The 13,492-nt window shown below is 44.5% G+C and overlaps 3 protein-coding genes across 3 annotated transcripts in view; 1 reads left to right on the top strand and 2 right to left on the bottom strand.

Annotated features, from left to right (window-relative positions):
* Positions 1–13,492, top strand: part of LOC119910112 (nucleotide-binding oligomerization domain-containing protein 1-like) — a 1,078,472-nt gene that overhangs the window by 114,297 nt on the left and 950,683 nt on the right. The window lies entirely within an intron of this gene.
* Positions 1–13,492, bottom strand: part of LOC119881802 — a 727,332-nt gene that overhangs the window by 44,545 nt on the left and 669,295 nt on the right. The window lies entirely within an intron of this gene.
* The window catches only part of agap1 (ArfGAP with GTPase domain, ankyrin repeat and PH domain 1), a gene marked incomplete in the record, with an annotated part of 112,501 nt that overhangs the window by 5,478 nt on the left and 93,531 nt on the right, over positions 1–13,492 (bottom strand). The window contains 1 exon segment of the mRNA XM_038710403.1: positions 406–661. Within this exon segment, the coding sequence (XP_038566331.1) occupies positions 406–661 (256 nt within the window).

Here is a 13,492-nt window from a genome sequence, read left to right as displayed (position 1 = left end):
CTGCACTGATCCTGCACTGATGTTTCACATTAAAAGCCTTTTCGCGGCTCTTTAAAATGACAGGGGATACAGATCTCAGTATTTGTAAAAATCTTGACAACAGCCCTGAAACATCCACAAAATACTGAATATTAATATAAATATATAACATAATAATGGAGTTTTAAGAAGAAATAAAATTTTTAAACTATTAAAGGATTTAAGAAAAACCTAGGTCACGAGTCTGACGTATTGAATACAACACACTATTACCTGAATGTAGTTTGGAAACCTTTATAACATCACGTGGGGCTTTAAGTGATGCTTTTATAAAAGATTCAGGGTATAATTTGTGTGAAACTCCAGATCCAACCCTCCTCACCTGATTAACCTGCATGTAAACGCCTGTATGTATGTCGGTCTTACCCAGATGAGGAGCTGCGTGATGACCACGTTGCCCTTGCGGCTGGCCAGGTGCAGCGAGTTGCGTCCGTCTCCTTCTCCGCAGGTCTCGTTGACCTGCTGTCGTGACCCGTGGGCGAGCAGCAGGACGACGGAGCGAAGGTCCTCCTCGGCCGTCGCCCTCAGCAGCTGCTGTCCCAGAGACAGGTCGGTGCCGGGCAGCGACGCCAGGAACAGACGCTGCTCGTATTTCGCCCGGATCCAGCGCTCCCTCTCCTCCCTGACAGACAAAACACAGGGACACAGTAACGTTAAGGCTCAGTCTGACTGACAGGAAGCTGACGTTCCTACAAAATAAAACTTCCTGACCCACAGAAATGTTGCAACGTTTGGTTTTTCTTGGAATGTAGAGCTGAAATGATAAGTTGATTAACATTTTCAAGCATAAACTGTAAATGTGAGGACTTGCTGCTTTTCTTTTGTCGTATTTTATAATTTTTTAACTAAGGTCAGCTCTCGTATTCAGAGAGCACTCATATGTGTGTCTCAGATGTTGATTTAAATGAAAAGTTTGACGTTTGATGAACAACTGTGGCTAGAAGAAGACTCTCTGCAGCTTCCCAAACCGCACTGCGAATGTAAAATAAGACACAGTGAGAGACGGAGGGACGGACAGGGTGAAAGGCGAGGGGGCAGTGGACACATTGTTCACCAATCGAGTGTCATTAACTGCTGATCTGTCTAATCCACAGCTCTGATCGCTCTAATCTCTGCACAAATCCCTCCGTGTAAACAGCAGCTCATTCAGCCTGCTGGGATTAGTCCGGGCTCAGGAGAGGGACGGGGGCGATGGGGGAGGATGGCCCAGGGGGACACAGATATTGAGCTGTACCCCCCCCCTTAACAAAATAACAACACCTCCTCCAGGGGGTGAGGTCGCAGGAAATGGAGAAGGAGACAACAGTGGCTCCTCACAGGTTGATGCCTCCACCGTGAAATGACTCCAGTGTGTGTTTCCACAAACAGGAAGCCCGCTTTACTCGAGGGGTCCGACAGCTTCAGCTCCAGCAGGGCTGTTTGAGACTGTGTTGGTGCTTTAATTAGGTTATGGTTATAGTAAGGGGCTCGGTCCTGACAAAGATAGTAACACAAGGATGTGTGTGTCGCAGCAGGACAGACGACAATATAAAATAGCAAAATGATGATAAAATCAGGATAAATAAAAGGTGGCACTAGTGAGTACAAAAGGAAGTAGAACGAGTGAATGTTGGGGTGATACTGCAGTTATTGTGAGATGAATCTTCCTCTGATGTGTGGAGCCGAGTGTCAGTTATTCTTTGATCATATATTTCATATTGTACGTCTTGTTTTAAAGTCATTGTATTGGCACTAGTTCTAAACTTTCTCCTGATCCATCTGATCGCTTTCGGTTTTGATTTGACTGGCATTTAGTCTTTTAATTGAAAAACAGAAACGATAACGTCTCATTGCACCTTTTGTAGATTTGGAAACACATTATTTGTCTTGACATGCCAGCTGAATTTATGCTGTAGTTTTGTTTTTCCATTTTTTTTATGAATTTGAAAAAGTGGAAACCAGACAGACGAAAGACAAGAAACAAACAAAAGACAGGTCTACTAAAAGTAAAACTTCTCAGAATGATGGCTGACATCAGGACCTCCTCGTCCTGTGGGGTTATGGACCAGAACGTTTAAGTATTTGGAGGCCAGTTGGGTTGCTGAGGTGCATGATGGGAGATACAAGTGTGGGAAAAGACAGGATGAGACAGAAAATTTAAGTTTTGGTCGGTGTGGGAACCTGGCAGAATCTCATTAACTCTCTTCCTGGAGACCAGTGTGTGTGTGTGTGTGTGTGTGTGTGTGTGTGTGTGTCTGGGGTGTGGTGGGCGGGGCGGCGGCGGCGGCAGCTAGCATCACGGAATGTCCCGGGGCTTTTCCTTCCTGCCCCGGCCCAGAGACAGAGTAGGGGGGCTGGGCACGAGACTACGGCCGACAGCCCCCGGACAAAAACCTGGAGGTGTCGCCGAGTGTGTGTCTCTGTGTGTGTGTGCTCAGCGGGGCTCTGGCCTTCTGTCCTCCAGAGGACGGAGAGGAAATGTGAGGTTACTGGACCCAGGAAACGCATGCCTTCCCCTGCCGCTGGAGTTGCTAAGGGCCCGGATCTGAGTGTGTGTGAGAAGGTCAGGGGGCGGCACGGAAACGACTAAACTGACAATCAGGTTGTTCCCATCACCTGAACTTTGAAGAACCTTGTCTTTAGTACCTGCACCGCTTTTTGAGTTAGATTAAGAATTTAGTTCCAGGAACTCGTCAACAGTGGAAACAAAAGCAGAACCAGAGACGGTGGATACACGTTACGTTTCTTTACGTTCCTGCAGTAGAAACAGGGAAATATTCTTCAACGCACATTTAGTGCTACAAGCTTTGATTAAATTACGCAGCTGCGGCCTGTTTATCTACTTTAAAACACACCTCTGCACACGGTCTGCAGTAGGGATACCAGAAATTTAGTGGTCGACACAGATACCAGGAAAATTCCACGATTCTGAATACCAATCCGATGCCATTGTAAAATACAAAACAATTAATCCCATCATGTACTTCCAACATTCACTCCTTTAATAAAAACATTTGGACAACGAACAGCTGTGAGAGGACAGATTGATGTCAATATATTTATAAATGAGCAAGCCCAATTAATAATTAAATGAATTAACTTTCTTATCTTTTCTTGTTTAAGAGTGGTCTCTATCTATATTGGCAGTTGTCTCAGATTTTTATATTGAAAAACAAAACTTGATGATTGAAATGGATCGCGTTGCACTTTTCTCAGACGGCCCTGAACTCAGTTCTTAGAGCTGCAAACTGCAGCGTCATCTTTGGTGATTTTCAGGTGATCAAAACTGTAAACGTCCGCCTACATTAGCTCTCCAACTGGGAGAAATCGAGGCTACTGAAACTAACTTCACCTGCTTTCCAAACTCTCTTCTATTCGAAGAGTGGAGGCGGAGCTGTCGCTGCATTTGTCGCTAACTTCCACGTGTTGGATCTTCAGTACCGAGCAAAAGTACAGACATGTTTTCGGAAATTTGGTGTCAACATGGTACCGAAGTATCTGTTCTTGTGCCGTCCCTGGTCTGTAGCTTATTTTACAACATTTAAAGTATGTTTGTAGGGTTGGCTTAATGTCGGTGTCTCAGGTTGGACAGGTGGATATCTGAACATATACACCACACATCATGCGGCCAAAAGTCTGCGGACACGCCTGTGCTTTGCTCTGGTTTTCATATCTTGGTGTCGGCTCCTCACTTCCTTAGTTGTGTGTTGCGGTAAACATCATCACGAGCTAACGAGTCCTGAAAACACTCATCTCCGGACAGTGGAGAGGCTAATTGCACTAATTAACCACACAGAGAGTATATATGTGTGTGTGTGTGTGACAGTATGTGTTAACATGTGTCCACCGAACGCACACACACATATATACTCGGTGTGTTAATCTGTGTGTGTGTGTCCCTTTTCACATCCCATTAGACAAAGTGCTGAGCTCCAGCACCAAGGCATGCTGGGTAGATAATTAAACATGAGATGGTTTGTGACAGGGAAATACACACCCACCCACACCCACACACACACACACACACACACAAATATGTCAACAGGAGCCCAGAGGGGTTAGGATGTGTGTGTGTGTCAGTCAGTTAAATTAAATGATAAAATTACACCAGCCAGAGGAAACGAACACACTTCACTTTCATACATCGACTGTTTCTACTGCTGCCTCTAACACACACACACGCACACGCACATGCACACACACACACACACATGCACACGCACACACACACACCCTCCTCCTGTAACGTCGGATGTAAGTCGATTAGTAGAAACATGACTCAGACCTTCATTTTATTTTGTTTTCGCTGTTCCTGATGACGTTCCTGATCCAGTTTTCAACTCAAAGTGGCTAAAGATACTAATATTATAGAAACACAGTAAAATGTTTGTGTCAAATCACCAAAACTTTTGCATTTTGCTTCTTTAGATAACTGTGATATGAATGCAGAGCAGAAAAATGGAGACAGAAAGAGCAATATGACCGATATGTAGAGATGTATTTTCTTGTGATGGGCGTCGTTTTGTCGTGTTACGTTAAAGGCATCGGACCTCTGACCTCCCATAAAGAAAGTTTAGGAGGACGCCTGCTTTATATACTTTAAGACACTTTAATGTCTCAAAGTGATACTCTATATTTCTCACAGTATAAATGTTCTACTTCCTCCTGTTTGTTTGTTGAAAACTACAGTGAGCTGCTGTTTAGGCAATAAAAATGAAGCATACAGTTTATGCGTGATGTCTTTTTGTGCTTGGAGACACAGACAGGAAGTCAGAACATACTGAGAGCTGGAGCAGACATGTTGGTTTGGATCTGCACACGTTGACAATCAGAAGAATAATACTAATAATTATTACTATCTGAAACAATTGAGTCTGATCATCTTTCTACCTCCGAACCATCAGCGCGTGACGAGTGGACCTGTTGATTGACAGCTTCATCAGCCGCTGTGTTGTGGTCGCCGCTGGAAACGACGGGGCGGGATGTGATTTTGTTTGGGGGTCGCTCTGGGAGCCACACTGGGCCCACTGCGCGTCTCTGGTTTCCTGCCTGTTGTTTGAGCTCAGGAGACCCCCGCACATTATGTGTGTGTGGACGTTCCCCCTGAGCGGCTGCTTTGTCCGGGTGTGTTTACATACACACTCAGTTTCCTGTTGGGCCAAAGCCAGAGGGTGTTTGACCACCGCAGGGCGTCCCACCAGCTGCTCCCCCTCCTCCCTGTGTGTGTTTACGGGGGTCATCTGTCCACGACCCCAAAACAGAGCGTGGACAGACAGCTGCAAGCCGGCACGCACACCCCGATAATCACACCAGTCTAATTATCACCAAACAAGACCGGAGCAGTTTTGGTCTTTACAGGTGAAATTCTAATGAAATTTAAAAGTCTTTGCGCAGCTTGAATCCAAACTGCCTCTTTAAAACTATTTCGACGACTACAAATGGACGTTAGAACATCGGACAAAGAGGCCCACATGAAGGGAATGAAAGGTGTTTAACACTTTTAAATTTAATGATTCACCAGATGTTTGTTGGAGAAGTTACGGGACTGTACTCCTTTATTATTGTCCCCAAAATCTAGATTACTGCCGACATGCCAGGTGCCTCTCTGACCTCGACTTCCAACCTGAAAACACAGTAATTAGAGTTATCTATCAAGGGTTTGGCTTTGTCCACACTATGTTCTTAAATTAAAAGCACCTTAAATTAATGTATTACCGTTATCTCTCATGGTAATCTTTTATCTTCTGTGTTAGGTGTTCAGAAAAAACACTCTCAATGTTAACATGTCATTTTGTTTAGTAATGGTGAGATGGTTTCCTCTTTTTTTATTTTTCAATAAAACCTGAATTTTCCTGGTATTAAAATTTTCAAGATATTTTCTTTGCTCCGAGGACAAACAAGTCCTGAAAGCTGAATATTAGATTTAAAGAGTTGTTAAAAATTAAGATTTGGAGAAAAATCACATCCTTTTCTTCTAGGGTATTTATAATTATTTTTTTTTTTTGTCTTTGCATCTCCAGGTCCCGTGTGTGTTGTCCATTTATGACAGATGATACTGTAAAAATCTCTTTAAGTAAAATCATGTACAGCTCGGAGGCGTTATGTTTACATGTGGTGTAAAAATAAAGAAGTTTAAAACAGACAAAGAGAGGATTCTCCGGTTCAGTTCAGCCTACAGCGGCGAGCTGAGATGTACGAGCCAACACGCCGCTGTTAAAGCCCGTCATTAATTACAGTCTGGAGGATGGTGTGTGTGTGTGTGTGTGTGTGTGTGTGTGTGTGTGTGTGTGTGTGTGTGTCTGAGGTAATGAGCGGTAGGAAGAGGGGTTAAGAGTGACATGGTGTCAGTGGCTTCTCTTCTGGCCTAATTAGCCCTCTAATTAATAGATTAATAGATAGATAGATAGAGCGTGGATAAGAGCATCAGCTAACTGCCCGAGCTAATGTGCATTTAAGATGAATCACCGTCTCACGGTCACGTGGAGGGGTCTTCTAACAAGGTGACGAGCAAAATGTAGCTAATTCTGTTTTAAAATTCATCCAGAAAACCGGCGTGCCTTTATTTTTATTCAATCTTAGAGCAGGAAAGAAAAGACAAAAGGAAAGATGAGGAGAAGAGGCTGAAATCAATTAGCCTTTCCTAGCGGGTCGTTAGCTGCCCTTGGATAGGCACAGATAATTAAAGGGAGGGTGGCGGGGTGAGAAAGGTCTGAGTTGGACTGAAATCAGCCATGAGACTCGACTAGACGGAGATGGAGGGGTTAAATCGGACAGAGATTAAAAGAAAGGGAGAGAGAGAGGGGATGCAAATGAGGAGAGAAAGACTGGGAGAAACAGTGGGGAAAGATGGAGGTGGAGGAGAAATGGGCCAAACCGATGGGAAGCTGATCTCTGGACTGAAACGCAATGCTCCAGCGATGCCATACAGACACAAAAAGAGGAGAGAGAAGGGGGAGGTTTCAGAAGGAGAGGTGGAGGAGGAGAGGAAACCTACGTACAAAGAAAATAAAAGGGTAAAAGAGAGAGGAATGTAGAAAACATCGTCCTCGCTGATCTAAAATCTTTAAAAAGCAACTTTATGATCAATTAGGGAGCCAGAGATCTGAGGTCACATTCAGATAATTGAACTGATAATTAACTGTCTACATGTCGGATCGGAGGATCCCCGAGGGTCCTGCCACAGTCCCCCAGGACAAGAGTGATTTCACATTACGTTGTCATGATGAGGACGGGACGAGAAAACCACTAAAATCAAAGGCGAGATCAGAAAATCAGACACCAGAGAGACGACCCGGGCCGTCTGAAGCTCTGCATTTAGACTCAGAACCAGACTCAGGTGGGATCAGAAGGAAATACACTGGTGCTCTTTGAGAACCAAACAACGGTCTCTCCGCCGTGGAAAGAGACCAAACCTGGACTCGATCTCCAACACAGAACAGAAGAAGAAGAAGAACCAACTCTTGTAAAGTCACAGCTTTATCTTGTTCCACATACTGCGACTGAAACCTCCCCACTTCGATGTCAGTCGAGGGATCTTCGTTTTATCCTTCCTCCCTTCCTGTTCCAGCTCTCTGTTCTTCAAATAATCACACATGTTGAGCTTTCTGTTCTCCATCACATCCCAGGAACCATGAAAATGAGGCAAATTAGTCTGATAACGAATTTACAAAAACTTCCTCTGTGTAAAACCGCTGGATGACACGGTGACGGACATGTTTGATGTTCGTGCGTTGCATAAAAAGTTTCTCTTGTTCACTCTCCATCGTCTCGTACTCTTAAACTTCTCAGGAGGCCGCCAACATAGGTTTCTTTACGTCGATTAACATGACAGGAAATAGTCTTAATATTGATTTATATGTCCTTGACATTTAAAAATGAACCTGTACACAAATTGCAGTGTGACGTTCAGCACTGACCCACGAGAAAGTCCTACTCCCCGGGAACAGATACTAAATCCAGCCCCGGTTTCTCTGCTTAAAACGAAGGTAAAGTTCTTCAAAGCTTTTTGTTAAAACTCCTAAAGTGGAAATAAAAAAATACAATCCAGCCTCTTTAAAATCAGACCACAAAAGACTACAGCGTGGGAGAATAACAGACGCAGCTAGCCGGCGAATGAACTAGCAAGAGTCTTTATGGTCGTCCTGTCACTGATCGGCCGACCCCGACAGCTCCGGCCTCGTGGCCGAGAAAGCCACTGACATTTCCTACTAGATTAGCTGGACGCAGATGAGCGGATCTGCCCGGCTACAGGGAGGAGGGGTGTCCAAGGATGCTTTTCATAGGAAGACTTTCTTTTTAAAAAATGACCACAATTACAGAAAATGTTTATATTCACGTGAGTTTTCATGGGGCTCCACGAAAGTTTTACAAAGTGCTCAAAGGAGAAGAATTTCCCCGTTTTCATGAAGTAACCCAGATTTTGCGGTAAAGTTTGCAAATATGGCAAAAAATCTTTTTTCCGTCCTTTTTCTTCAACAATATAAACATTTTGATAAAATAAGGTAAGTCTTAATTAGTGAATGATTGATGAATACTGAATATTCACTGAACATCTGTTATATTGTTATTGATAAAAATTATATCGCGATAATTATTGTTATTGTCACATAATACATTTGGTGAAAAAAAAGTTGCAACTAACTAGTATTTTCAATTAATCCACCAATTCAGTCTTTAAACATCTTATTTGTCTGACCAACAGTCCAACACTCAAAGATATTCAGTTTACTGTGATATAAGACAGGAAAAAGCGACAAATTCTCAGATAGGAGAAGCTGGAACCAGAGAAAAAATTGTGTTTTCGCTTCATTAAGTGTTTGATCGACAATCAAAAGTCTGCTGCTGATTGACGAAACGGTATTTGTTCCTGAACACCCCGTACATGAACATTAACTCGAGTTAACACTGATGGATTAATTTGATTTTGGTTCTTTACTCTTGCTCTGTCCGCCTGTTATCTATAAACTGGTTATGGGTTTTATGGTTTGTGTTTGCTGGCTTGTCAATCGCAAAGAATGTCAAGCAGTTGTTTGTCTTGTGTTATCTGTTTGCTCTTGTACCAACATTTACTGCTATAAACTGAGAATATTGTTGGGTTTTCTTGGTACTGTACATTGTTCTGGTACCAGGAACAACGATGGCAATAAGTCCAGGAGTTTATCGTTTTATCTCTGACAAAGCCTGGTATATTTTATTTTAGTGAATATCATCAAACGTTTTCAATATACCAAGTATTTTTCTCAGACACTGACCTTGTTTGCTTTCAGCTGAATTAGCTTTTAAACAAACATCCGCCTCTTTCTTTGACTCTAGACGTTCATCTTTTCAAGGCTGCCCTCTTGTTTCTGCAGCATTAAATACGACCGGGGGGCCGAGGAGCGAAGTAAACATCACAGAGACAAACGCTTTCCTTCTCAGCTCATTTCAAAGCTGTAAACACGCTGGGTGAATTAGCAGAACTCCCAAATAAAAGAGAACAACGTTCCTTAAGTGAAGTGTCTCTCTGCGGCTGAAGGTTTTAAATGTTTACCAGCCGGCCGCGGCTCGCAGTGAACCCATTCAATCCAAACACATTACCCACAAACACGAGGAGAACTCTGTCGTCGAGTTCTTCCACCCCCTTTCTCCCTTTTCTTTATTGTATGAGCAATTTGCCGACTGAGCCAATTAGCCAAAGGGTGGGGGTGAGGAGGGTGAGGAGGGTGAGGGGGGCTCTTACCGTCGACTTACAGATTCATTTCTGCTCCAGGAGCCGGCCCCCGCTGGCTTACGGCGAGCAGGAGCAGAGCGAGGCCGGCGAGCGGGAGAGGACGCACAGAGTCACGCATGTAGAGAGCGTTATTTATTTCTTCATTATTAAAATAAGGGAGGGGAGGGGGGAGAGGATGGCGAGGTTAATCTGATGACTCAGGCATAAAGAATGTGCATTTAGTTTGTGCTTTTAGCCCGCATTAGCATAACCTCGCCATGATGACAAACGATGAATGGCCCGGTGATTGGCTCGTGTCAGCCGGCTTAATGTCAATAGTACATTGGAGGGCTTGTTAGGCGAGTTGGGGGACGCGGTTACGGGCAGCGGCGAGGCAGTCATGTACAAAATAATGTCTATTAGGACTAATTTAATCAAGGCCTCCCTTTTACAGATGAATTAGAATGTAGGGGCCAATTATTTTTCAACGTTTGCGGTGGCCCTGCCTGTCAGGAGGCTCTTCCTGTGTGTGTGCTGTTTAAGATGCAGGCCGTGGGGCCGGCTCGTATCAGCAGGGGCTGTAGATAATGGCGGAGAGATGATGGCAGGCGGGATCAGCTAGTTAACCGACGCAGATGAAACGGAGCTCGGCTCGATCTGCACACGCTGGATCGCAGCCAGAAAACACACAGATACACACACGAGTAGACACTTGCACACAAACACATACAGCAGGAGCCGGGACCTCGTGGGAAAATCATTGGCATTTATACAGAAAATGACGCCATTTATTTTGAAACACGGTGGACTGTGTGAACCAGGTCAATGAAACCCGGGCCTCAAACCTTAATTCTCAACCTGGTTCTGACGCTGGTGACGTTTCCGTAGTTCTTTTATTCTCATAAATTGGCTTCAACTTCAAAACGTTCATCTCATCTTGTTGTGATTTGATGTGTGTCATTAGAAGTGACACTGTGAGATCTGCGAACATGGTGACACGACTAAAAAGAAGCCTGACGGGTCAAGAAACACGAGCAGACAGGTTGGAAACAAACCTGCCAAACGTTTTCAGAAGAGAAAACAAAGGCCAACTATTACATTTTTACACAATCTATCTGTTGTAAACATCGACCGCAACACAGAATCACGTTGTATAAAACAAGAGTTGTTTCAGATAATGAGGATTTAATACAGACATTTCAGGCTTACTCAGTTTCTTGACCCGTCATGACTTCTTTTCAGCTGTTCAACCTCTCTTGAAATACATTTTTAAACAATACACTTTGTGCTTCTAAAAAGAAAGGGTAACGTTTTATTAGTCTATGCGTATCAGATAATTCAACACTACATGTACACATAAACCAGGACTGATAAACTGCAATAATGTGACCGTGCAATACTGTAGATACAACTGTTATTCTCTTATTTAATGTTTCTTTGTATTTAGTGTCTTAAGACCTTTTGCACTATGCCCTGCTGCTTCTGTAACACTTTGAATTTCCCTGTTGTGGGATTAATAAAGGATTTTTTTTATTAGAATTGAACTGAATTATGTTTTGATCTGGATTTCTTTAACTTGTTGAGGATACTACGACTTCCTAATCTTGGTGAAAACCCAACAGCACCCTGCTATCCCTTGTTCTTTTTAGTTATGTCGCCATGTTACTTGGTCTCAAGCATTATTTACAATATCATCATACCAGAACTACAAAAATAAGATTTTACAGCACAGGCCACGCTGTACAACATAACCCGAAGCCCAGGGAGCCTAACGCGAATGTGTTGTTGTTTGTTAGATATGTATGAACTGGAATACTGAATACAAATAAATACAAAAGGTTCTGTAGGGAGGCTAAAGATAACTGTGTGTGTGTAATTAAAAACGGCGAACATGACTTTAATTCCTCTGTGTCTGTGACTAACGACATTTCCTCCCTGATGTGCAGCAGACTCTGATGTGGCATGTGTCCATCTCCAATCACACCAGTCCACTCTGTGCTATGATCACAGAATCAGGAGGGGAGGCGTGTGTGTGTTTGACTGATAGGAGTTTGGGTTTTATGGGGTGCGAGGATGGGCTGCCTCCTCCTTCCCCCCACCATTGCCTCTGACCCTGGGGGGCAATTATCTTGTGATGCGGGCCTCTTGCCCGCCTCCTTCTCCCGGTCGCCCCATCTGGTCCCCTGAGCCCAATCCCGCTGCCGTGTCGGGGCAGCCGCCACACCTGCACCCCGGCCCAGATTAAAAGCCCCCGGTCTAATTTTAAATCTGTTAGCGCTGGCCTTTTCTTAGGGGGGAACAAGACTAATCTGTTCCCATAAAGGGCCCTTATTCTTTCCCCTCTCCTGGCTCCCAGCGCCGACAGACCTGCTGCTGAATTATTACTGGCCAAGCATTCGTCATGTGGGGCCGCTGTTAAGTGTGTGGTGGTGAGGTGGTGGCGGCGGCGGCGCTGCGAAACGTAGCCGGTGCACGCTCATCCTTTAGCCGCCACGATTCCTGCTCATTTCTCTGCTGTCTAATTAAGGTGTGCCCCGGTGCCTCCATCTCTCTACCCCCTCCTATTGTTCACGCTGCACACTGATCTCAACATTAAGACTAAAGTCACCACCTCCAACAGATTCAACGTTCCACCGACAGGTTTTCTGTTTGTGATGTTTCTGAGATAAAACCATTTAATTTTAGGATGCAAGTGAAAACATTGTGTTCATGTTTGCCGCTTTCTGTTTGATAAGACGAGCTATTTTACTTTAACCAATCAGCAGCCACCGCTGTATCCATGCTGTTGACGTCAGTCACAGATGTTGCACTTATTCCCAAAGAAGCAGAACTTCCACGTGAAAACAGAAATCTGTAGATTTATTAGTTTTCTGTAAGAAGGCTGACAAAAACCTGTTAAACTACGCTGATCTCATTCATGCTTGTTGACATTTTAATGACAATTTTCTTGCCACTTTTCTAATTCTTAATCCTGCCTTTAAAGCGTTGACTGGCCTCAGGTCCACAGCCGTCAATGAGCACAACACCGTTACGAAAAAAATCTGAGACGTGGACGGTGACTGACAGATGTGGACTGAGGCTAAAACCTGCCATTAACCAGCCGTTTGGCGTTCTACAACTGTATCCATGAACGGAAATATATTCAGGAAAACTTGTTTTCTGGGTTCTTGTTACTTGACCTGCCAATAAATAATGGAAATAAACCTCCAATGACAGCAAGTCTGTCAAATTCCATTTCTTTTCTATATCACAAGTGTTTCTCGGAGGTGGAAGGACTGGATGGCTTTTGGCTCTTAATTTTAACCCAAGCAGAGAGTAAAAAATGCAACAAAATAATGGACAGAGACTGCGGACTTGCACAGATGAGTGTGTAAACCCAAACAGGCAAAGATGCTGACCCTCTGCGACAGACTGACAAAGGTCAGTGGTTGGCACGAGGGACGAGTGGGAGTGCGAGGACACAGGAGGCCCAGGGGACGGAGGCACATGGCCGCCAACCACCTCCTCAGTCCGGTGGCCAGGAGGCCGGATTAGCAGCACTGTCACTTACTGTGTGGTCAGGCCTACTAACACGCTGCGTCAAACAGAGCCTGAGTAGGCCCTGGGTGCTGGTGTTGATGCGCCACTCGACAGATAATTAAAACAATGAGCCGCGGCGCCAAGAACTCAGGACGAAGGGTGCTGCAGCAGCGCTCGCCGAGCCACTGAGCGCCTGTGGGTGCTCCGCGATGGGCAGCGCGCCCAAATGTAGCAGCCCCTTCAGCGGTGGCATCAGCTGGGGCGTGG

The sequence above is a fragment of the Micropterus salmoides genome, unplaced genomic scaffold (assembly GCF_014851395.1).
Source record: "Micropterus salmoides isolate LMB-PRFRI ecotype aquatic unplaced genomic scaffold, ASM1485139v1 Ms_hic_scaffold_1, whole genome shotgun sequence".
Lineage (NCBI taxonomy): Eukaryota > Metazoa > Chordata > Actinopteri > Centrarchiformes > Centrarchidae > Micropterus > Micropterus salmoides.
The sequence above is the reverse complement of the archived record's forward strand: the minus strand, read 5'-3'. Positions and strand labels throughout refer to the sequence as shown.